The sequence below is a fragment of the Miniopterus schreibersii genome (genome assembly GCF_964146895.1).
Source record: "Miniopterus schreibersii genome assembly, chromosome: 4".
In the NCBI taxonomy this organism is placed as follows: Eukaryota; Metazoa; Chordata; class Mammalia; order Chiroptera; family Miniopteridae; genus Miniopterus; species Miniopterus schreibersii.
Genome location: NC_138105.1, coordinates 67,686,799 through 67,708,482, shown reverse-complemented (window position 1 = coordinate 67,708,482; position 21,684 = coordinate 67,686,799). Strand labels below are relative to the sequence as shown.

The following is a 21,684-nucleotide window of genomic DNA, read 5'->3' as shown; positions in this document are numbered from 1 at the left end:
AAGACTTTGACAAATGAAGGTATGGAGGAGTTAAACCAGTTGATGGAGAAAAGAAAATGGCTGATGGTGATGTTAACAGATTGCATTATGTCCCCTCCTCCAAAATCCATATGCTGAAGTCTTAACCTGATGTAACTCTGAATGTGACTATTTGGAGACAGAGATCTTTACAGAGATAATCAAGTTAAAATGAGGTCATTAGGGTGAACCCTAATCCGTGTGACTGGTGTCCTTACCAAAAGGGGAAATTTGGACATAGACACAGGGAGAGGACAGCACCTGTAAGCCAAGGAGAGAGGCCTCAGAAGGAACCAACCCTGGCCACACCTTGATCTTGGACTTTCAACCTCCACACTGTGAGGAAAAAACATTCCTGTTAAGATCCCAAGTCTGTGGTGCTCTGTTCTAGCAGCCCTAGTAAACGAATACAAGTCTGTTGGCTGTGGGCATCAGAAGAGAGTGATTTGACTGTGCAGCCCATAGGACAACTGACCATGTGTTCTACTCTCTGCCTGCACCGTGCATATAGGGACTCATGGTGTCATGGGGGCTCCTCTGGATAAGACTTGGGGGAAAGGAGAGGAAAAGGAATGGGTAGGAGCAGTTCAAGTCTCCATCCCTTACCATCTGTGATGGGCCAACACAGATTCCTTGGGTGCCTGACAAGTAGACCTTCTCCCCCACCAAAGTTTCTGGCAAAAGGCCTTCTCCAGATAAGCCACAATGAAACATTTTGTTGTTTAATGAAACATTCTAGTCCTGGGTGGGAAGATTGCTCTGCTCCATCTTTGAGACAAGTGGGAAAGGCCAGAAGATCAAGTAATGACGTTGGTGGCCAGCCCTGAAGGAGCCTGCGTGCTCTGCCAGGACCCTGGTAGAGCGTGAGTTAAAGCCAGACACTACCAAGAACCCTCAGCAACTGAATACCTATGGGCACTGCCCATGTGGCCTCTGTAGTTCTGCTCACTCACAGACCCTGCCTGCCACACAGGAGAGTGCCTCTGTTGGACTCATTTGAGGCACAGCCCAGGAAATCCAGTCTCACCATTGGGACAGCCAAGAGCAGCTCTGCCAATCAAGTCAGTGGTATAAGTTTTCGATTTGCTTTTTGTATTTCTGGATTATGAAATGTCTCTTAAACTTTGTTGTTGGACCTATTGTAAAAGGAGAAACCAGTTCAGTTGTTGAGATAAAGTCCACATGCCCTGCGCATGATCAGACAGCAGGGTTGCGTGGCTGGGTCTAGTTGGTGGCCCACTTCCTGGGTGCACCACCTTTGCTATCACTGGGGTGGAGTAGGAGACAAGGAAAGGTCAGAAGGTGAGAGCTCACATGGAGCCATGGTAAGGGGTTTGGCTTTTATTCCCAGAGTGAGGGATGTGGCTGCCCTGGGGAGAAGGGACTGTGTGTGTGTTGTCCGGAGGAACTGGGCACCAGTCAGACGGAAATGGCAGTGTCCCTCTCTCTGTCCCCAGCTGGTCCCACAGACCCTTTGACCCCCAGAATAGGGCATGTCTTGGAGCCCACATGGCCCTGGACACTAGCAAGGGACCAGCCTCCAAGAGCCAAGGCCACCAGCTATCCAGGCCACTCACCCAGCTCTCCACCGTAGATGGAAAAGTCTTTCTCCAGGATGACCCACTTCTGAATCTTCTGCGCATTGGAGGGGGCTTCCTTGTTCACAGCGTCAATGCCTTTCTGGATGGCAGTGTAGACCAGGGGGTCTCGTAGCTCCACGATCTCAGTCACGGTGGATGCATGGCTGCCCAGATTCCGGCAGAACTTGGTAGCCTCCAAGCTCAGTTTGTCCAGTGGCTCTCCGCTCGTCATATCTACCTCACACTGTCCCAGGACACCCCTGTCACCACACCCAACACCCCCACACACTCCCCAGCCAGCCCTCAGGACCAAGAAGAAGGTCCAGAACCCATAGGGTATACCCTCTGGAGTCTGGGGTGGAGACCCCGCAGGACACCCAAGTTACCTTCAGCGTCAGCAGGACGCTTAGAAACTTTGCCTTATCTCCCACTAACATGGCATTACTGACGATGGGAATCTTTTCTTTAACCCTGTTCTCGATGGGAACAGGGGGCACGTTCTCGCCACCAGCTGTGATGAGGATTTCTGGAACAACACACGCCTCCGTGTCAGTTCAGCCATGACAATGGGAAACCCCCACCCTCTTGAGGATGTGAGGGAACAGATATTGGCACAACCACTCACCTAGAAAACCTCAGAAGTAGAAGAGAAACCCTGCTCCTGGCCAGGACTCCCACAATGCCCTTCTCCAAGCCACAAACCCAAAGTCACTGTGCCCCTCCTCCCCTTTTTTCCTTCAAATTCCCCTGACATGTCCAAATCCTGTACATTCCATAAGGACAGTGTGTTATTAATTCATTGCCTCTTTCCCAGTCTCCCATACCCTGGTCCAGGCCCTCTAAGTCTTGCTTAGAAGATGGTGAATGCTTCTGGCCACACCCTGTCTCTCTGTCCCCTGATTTTTCCATCACTTGGCAACCCCAAAAGAACCTAAGTCCAGCCTTACCCAGAGGTTTTGTGTCGCATCCCTAATTTTGGCATGTTCTAAAGAAATTGTGTCACTTTCTCCCTGGAGCCTCTAAAATTCTCCAAGAGCTCCTCCTCCTGCCCCAGCACATTTTGTTCTTTCATCCTGGGATCCTGACCGCTTTCTGGTCCACCCACCCGAACTCTCTCTCCATCACATCTCCGGGTCTCACAGTCACCTTTACTGAGGTGGTTATAGCAGTAGTAATAATGCGATCAGGTAATGGACATCTGTGGTGTTGTCAGCCCAGTGACTTCGTCTTTGGATAAATGCACCCTGATGTTTCCTTAGGGAACTACTCTCCATCTTTATGTGTTTTGGGCAGGTGAACTACAGGGCGAGCATGTGACCAGGTCTGACCAATCAGCATACTCCATCCTCTACAGTGATTCATTCTGAGATGGGATCCAGTGAGAGTCAGTATTAAAACTTTTGCTGAAACTATTGGGAATAACGTAGTCTTATCCCTTTGGGATTAGGATAAGCCTAGACTGTTGGCAGTCATCCTATCACCAAATGGGGAAAAGCCTCTTCAAGAATAGCCCCAACACAGAAGATAGCTCAGTAAGAGAAGGAGAAAGAGCTCCCTTGTCAAATTGTTTTGGCACCTGGATCCAGCCATGCCTGAAGCAAAATCTTTTGGCCTTTTCAGTTTTTAAAACGTTTCCCTTTTTTATTTGGACCTGTTTAAGAAGGGTTTTCTGTTGCTCATCATGGAAATAATGCTAATATAGCTCACTTATTGAATAGTTACTCCCTACCTCAGGCTCAGTGCTAAATGCTCTGCCTACATCAGAGGTTGGTAAGCTCTGGCCTGCAAGCCAAATTCAGCCTTCTGCCTGCTTTTGTGTGGCCATGAGCCAAAAATGGTTTTTACATTTTTAAATGATTAGAAGGAAATCCAAAGAATAATAATATTGTGACACATGAAAATTCTATGACATTCACATTGGCACACAGTCACATCCATTTGTCTACGTATTGTCTGTGGCTGCTGCTTCGCTACACTTCTGCCAAGTTGTGTGGCTGCGACAGAGAACATATGTCCTGCAGATCCCAAAATATTTAAGATCAGGCCTTTTACAGGAAAAGTTGGCCAATCCCTGTTCTACATTCTTTCATTTAATCCTCACTTAATCATTATAACTCTGTAAGTGATTATTATTCTCAAATAAGTACAGGGGAGGAAACAAGTTTCAGGGTTGGGGTGGGTGTCTTTCCCAGGTTCATCCTGCCGAGGGCCAAATGCTGTGCCCAAGGACAGAGCTGGGACGTGTGCAACAGGGCGACCCTGTATATCCAGGCAAGGCCCCGCCGTGGGAGGCAGGGAGCTGAGGGCCTTGTGTATGCCAGCCCCTTAAACGCTCAGGGTGGGCCTGCTTGCAGAGACCCCTGCAGAGCTCAGCTCCAGTACCTTTGATGCGGCCAGTGATGTAGAGGAAACCCTGGTTGTCCATGCGGCCCAGGTCCCCGCTGTGTAGCCAGCCTTCCTCATCGATGGCCTCCATGGTCTCTTCCTGCCTTTCCAGGTAGCCCATGAAGACGTGCCGGCCCCACATGCAGACCTCCCCAATGCCATCATTGTTCGGCTGGAACAGCATGTTTTTACACCCACTTATGATTTTGCCGGAGCTGCCGGGGAATGGGAGGGGGAAAACTGAGGCTCAGAGAGACAGGGTCACCCACAAAGGTCAGCCTGGGTCTGTAGCCCAGGCTCCTAACATCCTGCTCAGCTGACCCGGCTGGATCTGCTTCTTTCACCCTCTCCAGGACCTGTGGGGCATAAGGAGGTGTTTGCCAAATGAGAGGGGGAGGGGAGTGCTCAATCCAGTGAGTCAAATTCCCAAGCACTTGATGAGCTGGGACACACAGCAGAGTTGTACATTTTAATCTCCACATAAACGGGAGGACAAAGAGCTCTTGGCTTAAGAATAGCAACAAAAGCCCTCATCTTTTAGAAAACGGATATGTAGACCTGCATGCAACGACAGGGACAAGCAACCGGAACCTCTTCAGAGGTTAAAGTTACATCCATAAGACAGAACAGCACTATTTGAAATCTGGGTTCTTATAAGACTTCTTTCCCAGAGATAATATTTGGGAGGGTGATTTTAGAATGCAGAAAAGAAAGCAATGCGGCTTTGCTGAGATTGCCTTCACTGGTAGAAAGGCCAGTGGTTTTAGGGCTAATTGTAGGGATTCTCTTAGTTAGCAAGAGTAAAAAAGAGGGTACACCAAAGAAGCTCAAAATGTACTAAAAGCCTTCTGACTTCCCCAATGAAGGCCTTTCTAGGAATATGGAAAAACAGACGCCATAAAGAAAAGATTGATAAATTCAACCACGTAAAGATAAAATTGCACAGCAGAAAACACCTAACTAAAAGTAAATACCAATAATAAACCTAGGGGTAAAATACTTTAAAGTCATATAAAAAACAAAGGGCTGATTTTCCTAATATATATAGAGTGCCAACAAACGAACAATAAAGGAACTGGTAATCTAGTTTTTAAAAGGGGCAGATGGTATGGACAGATAGTTCAGAGGAAAGGAAATACAAATGGCTTTTAAATGTTTGAGAGGATTTTTTCCAACTTCATTCACAATAAAAGGAATGTAAATGAAAGTTATGATGAAATACCATTTTCCTCCAATTGGTTTAGCGAAATATGTGGTATATATTCTAAACATTCACTTTAGCATTGTTTACGGTGACAAATAATGGAGGAAAAAAAGCCCTTAGTATTCACCAGAAAAGGGACTAGTTAAATAAATAATGGTATATCCACCCGGTGGAATACTAAACAGCTGTTAAAAACGAGGCAGCTGTTTGCACTGATAGGGAACATTCTCCAGAAGAATCCCTTACTAACCAAATCTGTTTGGTTCCTGAGCCAGGATGGTGTGAGTCAAGACTGAGTGGAGGTTTGAATTACGAATCCAGATAGTGAGGGAATGCCGTGTTGACTGTTTTTGGTTCCTGAACTCATAGCAGAAAGGATGAGTTTTGTGTCCATTTTCACACGGGAAATGCTTCCGTTTGGGATAAAAATATGTATGTCAACGCACTCTTATGCCAGGTTAATTTAAAAGAATGCTATGTGTGTGGTCATTTCGCCTCTGGGAGGGTGTTAGGGGTTGAAATGCCTCCCCGCCCCCGTTCTTACTTTGCATCATAACTCCCAGTACCTCAGAATGTGAGCTTACTTGGAAATAGGATCTTTGCAGATGTATTTGGCTAAATTAAGATTAAGTCATACTGGAGTAGCATGGCTCCAAATCCAGTACGACTGGTGTCTTTATAAAAAAAGGGGAAATTTGCGCGCGCGCGCACACACACACACACACACACACACACGGAGAGGGAGCGGGAGCTTTTCACTGTCATTTCATACCTTCTGATTTGTGTGTGCATATGCTCCTTGTTGAAAAAAACTAGTTAAAGACAGAGGCTGGAGTCTGTACCTTTCCTCCAGGGTTGGAACAGTGTCACTTCTCTTTAGGGAAGGACCACCCTTTTGGTTTTGGGAAAACTCCAGTGGGCATTTGGGTTCTGCAGGAAGCAGACCTCAGAGAGGATTATGGGGTGGAGAGGGAGAGATACTGAGGTGCAAATCTCCCCTGCAAAGTAAAGTAAAAGGCAAGAGATGATTTTGCCAGATTAGGAAGATTGAACTTTGTTTTTGCCAAATTCCAAGGCAGCTGGCACCTGGCCAAGCATGAGAGACCAGCTGGACTTGCAACATGGCAGCAGGGAAGGAAGAAAGACCACCGGCAGGCTCTGTGAAGGAGCGTGGCTCTCAGACTCGGAGTGGACCTTGCCTTTGGTATTCTTACTGTTTCGGTATTTCTGGGTTCAGTCCTGTAGCCTGGGGTGAGCTGTGCTTGGAAGAAAGCCAGAGAGGGCCGTGGACATGTTTGAGATGGAGCGTTGTGGAGATGAAGGGGCCTGAGGTCCCAGCAAGTGACCTGGGGTGGGTGAGAGTGGGGTGGTCTCTGGAGGCAGAACTCACCAGTGGCAATCTGGGAGACAATGGAAAGTCTCTGACAAACCGGGGCTTCCCACGGTCATGAAGATTTGGGGCTTGGGAGCTGGAGAACAGGGATCATTCTGGAGATACCAAATCAGAATTCATCTCAGCCCTGAGGCCCATCCATCCTCCCATCTTCCTTCCCCTGACCCCGTATTGCTGGAGGCCCGGGGGTCTCTCCAGGAGACCAGTACCTTAGAATCCTGTAGTTATCCCAGTTGGATGCGGTGTGAGGTCCTGTGCTTTCGCTCATCCCATATATCTCGCCGATAGGTATGTCCAGGCTTAGAAAGAACTCAGAGGTGTCTGGGCTGAGGGGCGCGGCCCCACTGATAAAAATGTGGCAGTGATCAAAGCCAAGGGTGCTCTTGACTCTGTTGAAAACGAGTGTCCTTGCTATGCGGTAGCTCATGGAAGAGTCATTTGACCTGTGCGCAATGCCAAGGAGAGTTCTATGGCCATGGATCCCGAATGAGCTGAGCCCCTCACCCACCACCCTCCCCACCCGACCCAGTGGACCCTGCACCTACCCTACCATCCTTTTTGTATTGACCTTTAAGCCAACAGCTCTTGCCCACGAAAACACCTTCTTCTTCAAGCTTGAGGATTTGGCACTACTTTCCTTTATCTTCTCCTGTATCTTCTCCCAAATTCGGGGCACCCCTAGGAAGGCGGTAGGCTTTACTTCCTGTAGAGTGCTGACCAAGGTGCCCTGCGCGGGACAGAGCTGGGTTAGCCACACCCAAACCTTCCATGGACCCCAGATGTCCATCTCTGCCCAGCCACTCAGCCCAGGAGAACCTTCTTTTGGCTGAGCTCTTGATTCAAGCAAGCCAACCCACTGATTGGTCGGCAGCCAATCAGATTTTCCCTCTCTGTGGTGGAGAGTGGCAGGCTGGGGAAAAATCTGTTGTCCAAGTATGCTGTGGAATATTATACAACTGTTTAAAAGGATGCAAAATTCTCCCCCAAACAGGTCTATAGGTTCAATGCAATCCCTATAAAAATCCAGACAGGCTTGTTCATACAAATTGACAAGCTGACCTAAAATTGATATGGAAATGTGGAGGACCTGAATGGCCAAAGCAATTTTGGAAAAGAACATAAATGGAAGAATTACTACCTGATTTTGAAATTTAGTATAAAATAGGGTGACCAACCATCCTGGTTTGCCCAGAACTAAAGGAGTTCCTGGAATGTGGAATTTTCAGTTATAAAACTGGGAAAATTCCAGGCAAACAGTGACAAGGTAGTCACCCTACCATAAAGCCAGAAAAACCCAAGTCAGTGTGGTTTTGATGTAAGAAAATAGACATATAGATCAATGGAATAGCATAAAGAACCCAGAGGTGGATCCTTACGTTTGCGATCAATTGACATTCAATCAAAGTGCCAAGGCAATTGAATGGTGTAAAGGATATTCATATCCCCCCAAAAATTAAAATAAGAGCTTTACTTAGAGACTGACTTCTCACCACACAGAAAAATGAACTGAAAATGGGTCACCGACCTATATGTAATAACTAAAACTAAAAGGCTTCTAGAAGAACACATAGAAGAATATCTCTGATCTTGGCATAGGCAAAGATTTCTTATATATGACACCAAAAGCGTAAAAGTAAAAATAAAATAAATTGGACTGCAGGGTCAAAACAAAAAGACAAGTCACAGATTTGGGAGGAGGTATTTGTGAACAATACATTTAAGAAAGAATTTATATCCAGAAGGTATAAAGAACCCTTAAACTCAACCATGAGAAAATAGGCAACCACATTTTTAAAAAGTTTTTATTGATTTTTAGAGAGAGAGGAAGAGAGAGGGAGAGAGAGAAACATCTATGTTAGAGCAGAATATCCATCAGCTGCCTCCTGCACCCTCCTTGCTGGGGGTTGAGCCCGCAACCTGGGCATGTGCCCTGGGCATGTGCCCAGTACATGGAACGACGCCCAACCGATTAAGCCACACTGGCCAGGGCCTGCAACAACATTTTTAAATGGGCAAAAGATTTGAACAGCCCTTTTTCCAGAGAAGATACACAGGTGGCCAATAAGCACATGAGAACTTGTTCAGCACCGTGAGTCACTGGGGAAATGCCAATTAAAGCGACGAGATACCTATTCACAGCCACCAGATGGCAACGATGATGATGGTGGTGGTGTCGCGCGTTAGTGAGGAGAAACCAGAACCCTCTCATCCTTTTCTGGTGGGACTATACAATGGTGCAGCCTCTTTGGAAAAGCCTGGCAGTTCCTTAAACTGTGAAGGCCACCTTTGTCACCCATCAGGTTGATTATTTTAAAGTTTTTGACGATATTACAGGGTTGATTAAGGATGTGGGAGAATGGGAACTTCTCGGGTCCTGTAGGTGAGTGTATGTGTATGCGTTATGTATTCAGCCAAAAAACTAACATATTTATTGTGTCGAATGGCCACTACCTCTCAGACACTGAGCTTGGGGGATGTGAGAGGGGCCAAGGGGAAATGTAAGCAGAGAACTAAATGACAGTCATCCGCCATGCAAACAACAGAAGAATGGACCTTCTAGAAGGAATTACAAAGGCCCTGAGACAGCCTGTTCAATAGAGAGTGGAAGGCAGAATCACGGTACCCCCAAAGATATTCATGCCCTAACCCCCTGAACCTGTGAATAAGTTATCTTTCACGGCAAAAGAGACTTTGCAGATGTGGTTAAGGGTCTAGAGATGGGTTTGGGTTTTGGAGCTTTTGGGAGTTGGGAATACTGACTTAAAAAAACAAAACTACACACACATTTTGCGTTCAGTACCATTCACATCTTAGTCTTGAGTGGTTCAGTGTATAATCTGTACAACTATATACGGATGCCCGGACTTGGGTAAAGATAAAAATGGCAAGAATGGGGTCCACTGTTTCTGATGCTGCTAAATGAAGCATAAGCTGAGGACAGAGAAGGAACCCCTAGAACTGGGGCTTAATGAAACCCCCCACTCGCCCCAGGCTGCCCCCGCCTCACCTTGAGAGCATCCGGTTGAGCAAAGTGGACGAAAGCCCCGATCTTTATGGGTACCCAGATGTCCATCATCTGAGCTGCAATGTGGCTGAGGGGAAGATAGCTAACCACCGTCTCCTGCTTTTCTGGGGCGCTAGTCAGGCCGCAGTCCTTCGCCACCATCCCGGACAACCATGTCATCTGGAACACAAGTGGGACTTGCAATCCAGGGTACCTTGTACTGGCTGGAGGGACACTTAAATGCAATTCTTTTTTTTCTTTTTTTTTAAAATATATCCTTATTGATTTCACAGAGAGGCAGGGAGAGAGACAGAGAGAGAGTTGAAACATCAACTCTCTTTAGTTTTTTTCCTTGATGTAAACTTTTGGTGTATCAATAATTTTGCAATACATATTTCTTACTGGTGTCATAAACCTCTGCTGAGCAGTTACTTCATTAATCCTGCCACCTGGGCCTCTACACTGTTCCTCCAACACATCGGGCAGGGTCCAGCCTCAGGGCCTTTGCACTGGCTGTTCCCTCTGCCTGGACTGCTGTTTCTCCAGCTTTCCCCATGACTGACTCCTTCTCACATGCTTAGTTTTTGCTTAAATGTTGTTGACACAGAGAGGCTATCTCACATCACCCAAACTGAAGTTTCCATCGTCTAATTCTCCAGGTATCATTCACCATAGCCTGAATGGTTTAATTTAATTGAATTTTTTTCCTTTATTCCCATCCCTACACCCTCTCCTTTGGCAACTATCAGCTTGTTTTCTGTATCTATGGGTCTGTTTCTATTTTGTTTGTTCACCTATTTTGTTCTTTAGATTCCACATAAAAGGGAAATCATATGGTATTTGTCTTTCTCTTTCTGACTTATTTCACTAAGCATAATATACCCTCTAAGTCCATCTGTGTTGTCACAAATGGCAAGATTTCATCTTTTTTATGGCTGAGTAATATTCATTTTTAATTTTTTTTTTAGAGAGAGAGAGAGGAAGGAAGAGGGAGAGAGAGAAACATCAATCGGCTGCCTCCTGCACGCCCCCTATTGGGGATCGAGCCTGCAACCCAGGCATGTGCCCCAACCAGGAACCGAGCCAGTGACGTCTTGGTGCATGGATGACGCTCAATCAACTGACCCATAGAGGCCGGGCGAGGATGGTGAGCTAATACTGATATGGCTCACTATGTGCCAGGCATTGTTCTAAGCATTTTATTTATGCGGGTAGATTAAAGACAGCGGCAAATTCTCTGCCACCCTCCCTTTCAAAGCTGGAGTCTGTTTTTCTCTCCTTTCACAGGACTGGTTCAGTGACGGGTTGACCAGCAGAATGGAGCAGAATGACACTGTAACTTCTGCTGTTGAGCCTTCATAGACGGCAGCTTCTGCCTTGGTCTAAGGGAATATTTGCTCATGTTAAGCAGTTCAACAACCTTGAGCCACTGCTGTGAGGATGCCCAAGCCACAAGAGACATGTGAGTGAAGTCCTTCTTGGACTTTTCTACCCGGCCCAGACATCAGCTGAATACAGCTGAGCGACCCCAGCTGACATTGCGTGGGACAGAAGAAACACCCTGCTGGGCCCTGCCCAAATTCCATACCCAAATATAACCCACTTTTGGTGTTTTAACTCGCTAAGTTCTAGAATGGCTTGTTATGAAGCAGTAGCTAACTGACAGAGTGTATGAAATAATTTAACCTTCATGACAATTCTAAGAGTAGAAACCATTCTCATCTGTGTTTTACAGATGGGGACACTGAGGTCCAGAGGAGTTAAGGAACTTGTCCCAGGTCATACAGCTATCAAGTGGGAGAGCCAGGATTTAAACCCAGGAAGCCTTGCTCCAGGGTTTATATTTGTCACCCAATGCCAGGAAAATATCTCACCAGATATAAAGCCACAAGGAGTCAGATGGGAGTTTAACCAGATGCCTTTTATTCATTCATTCATTCCACAAAAGTGGATTGAGTCCTCCTATGTGCCAGGCACTGGACACACAGCAGTGAACAAGACAACCTCTGCCCTTAAGGAGCTGAAGTTCAGGATAAACAAATGGCTACATAACATGACAGTGTAAGAAAAACAGCAGCCAGAGGAAGATGAGGGATCAATGGGATGGTTTATTGTTTGCTATTTTAAACACGGAAATCATGGAGGGCTTCCCAGAAGAGGTAGTGTTTGAGCAGGACAGGAAGGGGGTAAAGGAGCAAGCCATTAGCTCTCTGATATGTAGAGGGGATGGCCAGTGCAAAGACCAGTGTGTGCTGGTAACTATTAAGCTAGGTCGAGGGAAAAGCTCTTACAAGGTAGAAAATCTTCATTTAAAAACTAGCAATCTTTCTGACTCATGAGGGGAACCACCATGGCCATTTGAGTGGATGTCCTGCCAGACATTTTTCTGCTTTTAAAACTTACACAGGTGCATATTGCTTGCTGGCTTTTTTACTCTTTAACAAAAATTGCATTGTGTTCTGTGTACTCTTCTGCAACTAACTTTTAAATGTTTACATTGCATCTTTGGACATCTTCGAATGTTAGCCACACAGATCTACAGCGTAGTTAAAAATGTGGACTGTGGAGCCAGCCTGCCTGGGTTCAAATCCTGGCTCCCACCATGTTGCCTGCTGTGTGACCTGGGCCAAGAATTTAACCTCTCTGTGCTTCAGTTTCTCATCTGTAAAACAGCATCTGCCTGATAGAATCAGTAGAATTGCTGTGAAGATTTACTAAAACTCTTGGAACAGTGCCTAGCATGCAGTGATCATGCAACATAAGTGAACTCTCCCTGAATCATTCTTTTTTTTAAAAAACGGCTTTATTGAGGTATAATTGACATGCAATGAACTGCACACACTTAAATTGTACAATTTGACACAAACTGACACATGTCTACCTCTGTGAATCCATCACCATCATCAAGATATGAACATTTTCATCACTCCCCAAAATTTCCACGTGTCCCTTTGTGATGCCTCCCTCTGGCCCCTCCCTCGGCAACCACAGACCTGCTTTCAGTCCCTATGGATAAGTCTGCATTTTCTAGGGTTTTCTATAAGTGGAATCTTTTAGTGTGTATTACCTTGTGTGTCATCCCAGTCATCTAAACTACCATCAGTCTTGGACTCCATCCAGACATACATAAGTGTTCCCCAAAACACGCAGCCTTCCTTGAGTAATCAAAACCTCAACTTCTGCCCTGGCCTGTGTGGCTCAGGTGGTTGAGCATGATCCCCTGCACCCAAAGGTCACCCGTTTGGGTTCCTCCCCTGTCCCTCTCCCTGCCTCTCTCTCTAAGAAAAACAAACAAACAAACAAGGCACCCCTCAACTTCTGCTTTACTCTGAAACACAGGACATATTCGCTGCTCTTTCATGTACTTATCAAACATGGTTTTATGCTCTTTGCAAATATTAACTCATATCATCTTCAGAACAACCCACGAGTCAGGGGCTATTCTATCACATCCATTTTACAGGTGAGGAAACTGAGGCTTGGAGATGTGGCATGTCTTGCCCAAGATCACAGAGTCAGGTTTGGATCCAGGTCTGCTCCAAAGTCCTTGATTTCAGCCCTTGCACTCTGCTGTCCCCTCACTAGTGTCCACATGACTCTACAGACTAATGCAGCCCTGCCCCTGTGGGTCAAGAACAAGTGGCCCCTGAAGGCCACTGCCCCTGAGTGAAGTGATTCGGGATGCTACCAAGCTGGTCACTGTTGGGAGAGACAGCACTTACGTTGTCGTGGCTGAGCATCACTCCTTTGGGGTTGCCCGTGGTACCGGACGTGTAGATGAGCACAGCACACTGGTTGGCCTTCTGGCTCGCTATGATCTGGTCCAGCTGGGAATCGGGAACGCTATTGCCAAGATCCATGAAGTCGTCCCACTGTGGAAAGAAAACAAGCAGAGGGTGGGGACTCAGGGAGTGTGAGAAGTGACCTTAAACGTCAGGCGTCCCCTTTCTCCAGTCAGATCCTGTCCCATCAACTTCTCCTAAAGCATAATTTTTAGAAGGAGGAAAGGTTTAGTTATGATTGCTAGTCCTGGTTCCTCTTACAAAAGCTGTTGTTTCAACTGGAGGGTGCTACTGGCATCTAGTAGGTGGAGACCAGGGATGCTCTCAACTGTCCTACAATGCACAGTTGTTTGCTTCTGGTCCCTGCACTCTCCGGCAGGCCACTTAAGCTCCCTGTTCCTCAGTTTCCACATTTGCAAAAATAGGAATGATATCTGAACCCAACTTCTTGGGTTCTTAGCAGTAAATGAATTAATATATGTAAAATGCTTGACAGTGGAGTTCGATATTATTTGATCTCTGCCTTCCCAGATTCCACTCTGCACCCCAAATTTCTCTGTGACCAGATTGATAGGGCCGACTCCACCCCCAATTCCAGAGGCCAACGCTGATCCGTCTAAGGCAGAGGGTTCCATCTATGTGGGCCAGTGATTGGATCTGGTCTGGGCATGTGACCCAGATGGCCCAATCACAGTGAAAGTCATGGCTTTTGCTGGAAGTGCTATCTGGACAAGAATGAGTCAAAATGTAGCCCCAGCCTGGCAGTGTGGCTCAGTGGTTGAGCGTCGACCCATGAATCGGGGTCACCGGTTAGATTCTCGGTCATGGGTCAGGGCACATGCCCGGTTGCCGACTCGATCTCCAGTGGGGGGCGTGCAGGAGGCAGCCTATGGATGTTTCTCTCTCATGGATGTTTCCATTTCTCTATTCCTCTCCCTTCCTCTCTCTCTCTCTAAGAAAAAAAAAAAAATAGTAGCCCCAGGAGCTGCTGGACTGTCTCAGGATTATGGGGGACATTTCACAAGGCTAGAGTGGAGTCAGGAAACCAAGAGGGCAACATGGAGCTTGGGACAAGTGCCAGCCCCTGGTTCTAGCCATGCCTGAAATCCACACCCTGAATTGTAGTTACATGAGTCAACAAATTACATTTTTGCTTAAGCTATATCCTGCATGCCAAAAATGAAATTAAAATTAAAAAGTCTCTCAAAGGCCCACCCACGCCCCTTATGGAGTGTGACCCCCTCTCTTGCTCACTCCCCACTTCCCTCGTGAGCCCCCCCTCCCCTTTGCTCTGTGCCCCGCCCACACGTACAGAATACAGGTTGTTTTTCTTATTGCTCTCTTTCATTGGCCGCTTGTACTGGATAATCGCTTTTACAGTCTCCATCTTGTTCTGTGGAATCTGAAAGAAAGTTCAGCGTGGGCCTCATGGCAACCCAGCCCCGGGAAAAACAGAAGCTGGATGGGTGTCCTAAGCTCTCTCTTACTGCAACCCCAGCCTCTTTTTATCCCCCCCTTTTCTGTGAAACATCGCTCCTTCTCTTGACTGATTTTGGGACTGCAGGGCTCTTTGCGGTGGGTATCAGTAGCCCCCAACGATCAGAGGCAGATGAAGACAGCAGCCTCCCTGAGAGCTCGCCTCAGGCCCGGTGCCGCAGCAGCCAGGATTCATAAACGTTCTTGTTGGAATCAGGCCACAAAAACCCTCCGTGAAGGGGGCTGGGACCTGGGCAGGTTCAGAACTCTCTAGTCATATCTAGAACTGTAAGGTTCAGGCGACCAGGCCCCTGGGATGCTTGGACCCTGTTCATGCAAAGCAAGGAGTGGGCCTCGTTACCGGCAATCCAATGAGAAAGTCGCTTCCAGCATTCATTATGCTCATTATGATTATAGCCAGGGTGCTGGTGTGGATGGGAGAGAAAGAGGACAGAAGTGTTTATAATAGCTGGACAGGAGTTTTCCAGAGAGAGGGGACACATCCAGAACGCGGGGAGCAGGCAGTGGCCTGGGATGTTTGAGGAAGAGGAGAGCTCGGGAAGGCTGCACTGGGACGGAGGGGAGAGGAACCGAGGCGGAGGCAGGAGAGGGTGGTGAGGGCCTGGTAGGCCGCCTTGGAGGCAGTGGCAAGGAGTTTGGGGTTTATTCTAAAGGAGGCAGGGGAGCACTGAAGAGCCAAAGGGTTATAAGCTGAGTATTGCCCAGAATTAGATCAGCCGGTGGAGCTGAATATGCAGTTTGGGAGGAGCGTGTCAGGAGCCCGGCTTCCAACCTTCCATACAGAGCAACCAGAAGCACAGACCCACACAAGCAGTACTTTCAGTCAAACTACGAGATAGAAATAATTCAGGCATTGCTTTATGCGTGTGGGGTCAAATATACCAGAAGCAGGGCAGGAAGCCATAGCGGTGAAGTTGGTGCAGGGGGAAAGTGGGGGCGTGGCATTTTCTAACAGTGGGAAAACCCAAATCGTAAGCCAGTGTTCCTGGCAAGCATGAGGAGCACCCCACTCATCGCCCATCACCTGTCACCCCCCCACACCAGTGTGTTCTGCTGTGAGCAAGCAGGGCATGACATGAGTGCCAGGGACCACAGAAGCACCATGCAAGAGAGCAGTTTCAAAAAAGCTCAAGGCTGGAGGTCGACGTCTGCCCTTCCTGAACCGGGTCAGGAATTAGGTGGCACGTGTCCTATTTCACTGAGTCCGGCTAGGATTTCATTGAGTCGGGAAAATGTGCCCTGATTTCAGAGATTTTAAAATGTGGGGAAACACGTGGCCAATGATGATCCGAGAGGATCACGTCAATGACAAGGCACATCTCGGCTCCAGAGATGTTAAAAAGTGAGAAATGTGCAAGTCAGAAGTGATGAAATATTAAAAAACAGTCACAGTGGCCCCCAGGCTGAGCAATGAATCTGGTTACCTAGGCTCACCCATTCCCCAAACTCCCCTCCCCTTAGGATCTTCCTGCCAAAAGCTGGTTCAGGAAACTGCAGCTCATTCAAACACAAGGAATTGGAAAAGTTTCTACAGTATTCATACAAAGATACTGCAAGGGGAAAAGAGAAAATAAGAAAGGAGCAAATTTCACGAAATCACCGCAAAACAAAGGAAAATTACCACCCAACAGTCCAGTATAAAATTTAAAATGTAATGAAGTAAACGCAGCTGGGAAGGAAGAACACAGAGCAAACATACGAGGAAGACAGAGCCAGACACCAGAGAAGCGAAACAGGAGGCAGTAGACCTCGGGAAGGAAATAGAAGAGAAAGACAAAAGCACCCAGAAATGCACAGTTACAAGAAACGGAGAGAACTGCAAGGCTCAAAACAATCACGCTTCTAAAAGAAAAATAGCAGTGGGCTGTATATAGAATTATGCATAAGCACATTTTTTAAATGGAGGCCAAATAGGAAATGAAGTTAATATGAATTGGAAATTAAACTCCCCCAATCCACCCTCCTCCCCCTAAAAGCAGCTTTGCCAGTTATGCTAAAGTGGGGGGGGACTCTTACTGAACCTGTGCATGAGCCGAGCCCCGCCACCCCACCTGATCATTGGCATCTACCTGGGAGCACAAAGACCCCTGGTCAGAGCCCTCAGGTCCCCCTGGGTGAGTGGCAAGCAGTGCTGGGTAGGGGTTTACCGAAAGGATTTTCTGGAGCTGTTGGTCATTTTCAACCAGCAGGACGTTCACTTTAGCATGAGTAATGGCGTACTGACAAGCCTCCGCAGAGTTGGTGGCATAAATACCAACACAGAGGCCCCTGGGAAAAGAAAACACATGTGCCTGTCATGTGCGCGTGTGTGGTGGGTGGGCGGGTGAGGGGCAGGTGTCCTGGATGGTGGGGGGCGAGGGGAGGAGCCTGTAGGCAAATTATGAGTTTGCAGCCTTGGCACAAGCTTCCCTCCCTCCACAACGTGACAATGACAAAAACTACTGAAGTGATAATGATGATGAAAGCAGAAACTCCTGTGATGTCGTGACATCAGATCATGGAAGCCCCACAACGCCCCATTTTACAGATGAGGAAACTGAGAGTCAGGGCAGTGAAGTCACTATTCAGAGTATCATGGCAAATAATAAATGGACCCCCCTCAGGCACTTGTTCCCTCCATCCGCAGCCTTTTGTTCTTGCTTTTAACCATCCCTGGTTCTCATTTGCATTTCCCTGATGGCCGATGACATGGAGCATCTCTCAACTGCTTATCGCCTGCTTTGCTTTGTGACATTTCTGGTCCAAGCCTTTTGCCCATTTAAAATCTTTCTGTCTTTTTATGACTGAGTTCTAGAAGTACCGTCCACATCCCGTATACTCGAGATACCGGCCCTCTGTCAGGTTCACTGGTCTGTGTGCCTGCCTCGCCTGCCCACCGAGGCTGCGGCCCAACTGCCCGTTCACATCTCAGAACTGCCCAGGGCGGCCGGGCCGGGTCTCGGCTCGTCAGCGCTGACAGAGAACAGCGCGTGCTCTTACCCTGCTAGGATGGCACCAAGAGAAGAAATGAACCACTCCGTGGAGTTGAACCCCAGGATGCCGACTCCGTGGAACCGCTCCAAGCCCAGCTGAGGAGGCAAAAACAAAGAAACGGGAAATGGGAACATGGAAGAGCTCTGCTTCTGGTGGGGTGTGCTCATTGCATGGGGAAAAGCCAGCGCTGAGGCGAAAATCTGGGTGTGAGATTTTTGTTACTATTGGGAGACTGGTTTGCCTCCCTCAGGATACCCCATTGATTTATTTTTATTTTTATGTGTTTTGTTTTTATTGTGGTAAACTATTTACAACATGAATATACAATTTTAGCCAATTTTAAGTGTACAGCTCAGTAGCATTAAGTACACTCCTGTTGAGTGACTGTCCCCACCATCCATTGCCAGAACTTCCTCATCTTCCCAAACTGGAACTCTGTCCCCATTACAGACTGACTCCCCCCCTCTCCCCCAGCCCCTGGCTCCCATGGTCTGTTTCCTGTCCCTATGAACTTGACTCCTCTAGGAACCTCGTATAAGTGGAATCGCACAGTATTTGTCCTTCTGTGTCTGGCTTATTTCACTGAGTATGATGCCCTCAAGGTGCATCCATGTTGTGGCAGGTGCCAGAATGCCCTTCCTTCTAAAGGGTGAAGAATATTCGAGTGTGCGGTGGGCCACTGTGCTACCCACCACCCGCGGACGGGCACGTGCGTGCTCCCACCTCTGGCCGTGGTGGCGGCTGCTGCTGTGAATGTGAGCGGGCACGTGTCTGTGTCAGCCTTTGCTTCGAATTCCCCTGGGCAGGTGCCCAGAAGTGGAACTGCTGGGGCATGTGGTATGTCAAAGTTTAATTTTTTGAGGAACTGCCATACTGTTTTCCACAGTGGCTGCTTCACTCTACATCCCCACCAGCAGTGCAATTTCTCCATATCCTCACCAACCCTTGCTATTTTCTGTTCTTTTTTAAAAAGAAGAGACACGGGTGTGAATTTATTTTTATTTTTAATAACAAAAGTACACTTTTAAAGATGTAGCCTTGGTCTGGATGTGGTTGAGGGTGAAGCAGGAAACCTAGACTTGAAGGTGACCATCCTTGGAGGTACCCCTTTGGTTTGGGGGAGCTCTAACTTTGCTGGCATTTTTAGTCATATGGGGCAAGGCTGGCGGCGACCCCGGCTCTTAGGGAAAACATAAGCATTTGGAAAGCATCTGCCGATGCTCAGAACACAATGCCAAGTGTTTCTGCTTAGTGACAAAAATGTTGTGCTCACTGTGGAAGTATGTCTCTGTCCGTGTGTACATAAACTGATGGGTTTCTGGTTGGATTCCCAAAGGCAGGAGAGCAGAGGGCCCTTGAGCTCCACAACTAAAAGCAAAGCCAACAAGGATCACCTTTCAGGAGAGGTGAACGAACCAGAGCACAGTGGCACTGGGTAGGGCAGCCAAGATAAAACCCAGCCCAAGCACATGGTTCTTAATTGTGATGCCTCATAGTCTCCTGATGAAGACACATGGGCATCAGAGGAGGGGAGAGGGGAACTGGGGTCTAGGTCAAATGTGACCCGATTTCCTGTGTATCAAAACCACCAGCAGACACCCTTCTACAATGGGAGATACCTAATATGTTCATTGCCTTTTTGTTTGCTTGTTTTCATATATTCATTTCCTATTGCTGCATAACACCTTACCGCAAACACAGCGCACATTTATTATCTCAGTTGCCACAGGTCAGGAGGCTGGGGCTGTCTAACTGGGTTCTCTGCTTAGGATCTCGCAGAGCTGCAGTGAAGGCTTCAGTGGAGACTGTGGCCTCCTCTGAAGCATGGAATCCTCTCCTGCACTCACAGATTGTTTGCAGAATTTATTTCTTTGTGGTTGAATGACTGAGGCCCTGTTTTCTTGGTAGCTCTCAGTTTGGAAGCACATGGCAGTTTGCTTCCTCAAGGCCAGCAGGAGAATCTTTCCTTTCACGCTTCACCTGATTAGGTCAGGCCTATCAAACTGGCCAAAATGAACATTTTTGATAATATGATGTTGGCAAGAATACAGACAAGGAGATTCTCTCATAGTGGGCATATAGAAGCACCTCTGTGTAAGAGTTCATTGTACAAAGGAGGTTCACTGTGGCACCACGCATGGAAGCAAAAGGCTGGAAACAGCTTAAATGCCCACCAGTTGGGAGCTGGTTAAGTCAATACTGTTACATACATAATTGCAGTTGTTGAAAAGAATGTGGATTTTAAAAAATGAATCCATTTGGAAGGATCTCCGAGTGTGGGAGCCAGCCTTCGAGATGGCCCTCAATGGGCCTCATCCTGTTATTTGTGTCCTTGCGTAATCTCCTCCATCACTGCACCAAGGCTGGTCTGTGAACCAACAGACTATGGAAGAAGTAATAGTATGTCACTGCTGAGGTTAGGTTATAAAAGATATCGTGGTTTCCATTTTGTTCACACTCTCTTTGGGTCACTCATTCTGGGCGAAGCTGGTTGCCATATTGTGCAAATACTCCAAGGGGACTCTATGAGGAAAGCCATGGGCCAAGGAACTGAGGCCTCCTGACAACAGCAGGCTTAGAAGTGAAACCTTCAGCCCCAGTCAAGCCTTCAGATGATGCAGCCCAGGCTGACAGCTTGGTTGCAACCTCATGAGAGACCCTGAACCAGAAGCATCCAAATAAGCCTCTCCTGGGTTCATGACCCACAGAAACTGTGAGATAATGTTTGTCATTTTAAGTCACTAAATTCCTATGGGGTGATTTGTTATGCAGCAAAAGTACTAACCAATACATAGATATATATCTAAGGGGGAAACCAAGGTGCAGAATCGTGGGTACAGTATGCTACCATGTGTGTAAAAATTTGCATATAGAGAAATTATGTCATATGTACATATAATTTATTCCCCAAAAAGACATACAAGAAATTGGCAATGGTGGCTGCCTGTATACAGAAGGGGTCAAGAATTGGAGGGAAAATTTTCACCAGTTACCCTTTGTGTCTTGCGGTGCCTCGTGCATTTTGTACCATATGTATGTATATGTATTTCCTATTCTGAATGAATGATTGAATAAGTGATGAGGAAGGGAGGGAGGGAGGAGGAGGGAGGAGGAGGGAGGGAAGGAAGAAAGAAGGAATGAGTGACTCATTCACCTTGAGCATGGCTTTCGCAGCCTTCCGACAAACCTCATAGTACTGGCTGTAAGTCAGTACTTCCCATTTTTCGCTCTTCTTTGATGCGAGGGCTGGATAAGTCCCAAATCGGTTGACTGACTCCTGAAAAAGTTCTGGGATGGTCATGGGGGCCTCGTGGCCTGGCCCATGTTTTGATTGCCTCAGAAGGACTTCTCCATCTGGATGAATGGTCCACAGTCCAGAATTAGGTGGCATTATGTCTGGGGAAAAAAATGCACATATCTTAATTTAAAAATATTTTATTCCTAACAAAAATGCTAACCATCATCTAAGCCTGTTGGAAAAATGGTGCCGATAGGCTTGCTCAAGGCAGGGTTGGCACAGACCTTCAATTTGTAAAAGATGCAGTATCTGCCAAGTACAATTAAGTGAGGCGGACTAAAACGAGGCGTGCCCGCGCTCTAGGCCGGGTGGCTGAAACAACAGAAGTTTATTCTCTGCCAGTAATGGAAACAAAAAGTCCGAGATCAAGGTGTCAGCAGTGGGTTCCTCCTGAGGCCATGAGGCAGAATCTGTTCCATCTTCTCCCCTACCCTCTGGTGACTTGCTGGCAGTCTTTGAAGTTCCTTGGCTTGTAGAAGCATCACCCGGTCTCCACCTTTATCTTCCCATGGTGTTCTCCCTGTGCGAGTCTGTGTCCAGATTTCCCCTT

At 47.3% G+C, this 21,684-nt stretch overlaps 1 protein-coding gene across 2 annotated transcripts; it reads right to left on the bottom strand.

The window, feature by feature from the left end:
* Positions 1-1,080: 1,080 nt before the first annotated feature.
* On the bottom strand, positions 1,081-21,203 carry ACSBG2 (acyl-CoA synthetase bubblegum family member 2; the record flags this gene model as incomplete). 2 transcript variants are annotated; one of them, XM_081136478.1, is made up of 12 exons in its annotated part: positions 1,081-1,154; positions 1,596-1,758; positions 1,985-2,124; positions 3,981-4,198; positions 6,790-7,023; positions 7,126-7,307; positions 9,588-9,764; positions 13,307-13,456; positions 14,679-14,768; positions 17,011-17,131; positions 17,843-17,931; positions 20,991-21,203. In XM_081136478.1, the coding sequence occupies 12 exons, from the start codon at positions 21,135-21,137 to the stop codon at positions 1,081-1,083; spliced, it is 1,785 nt and encodes a 594-aa protein (XP_080992604.1). The 2 variants fall into 2 exon arrangements, with proteins under 2 accessions (XP_080992604.1, XP_080992603.1); XM_081136477.1 differs by having other exon boundaries at positions 1,596-1,842; positions 20,991-21,137.
* Positions 21,204-21,684: the final 481 nt, after the last annotated feature.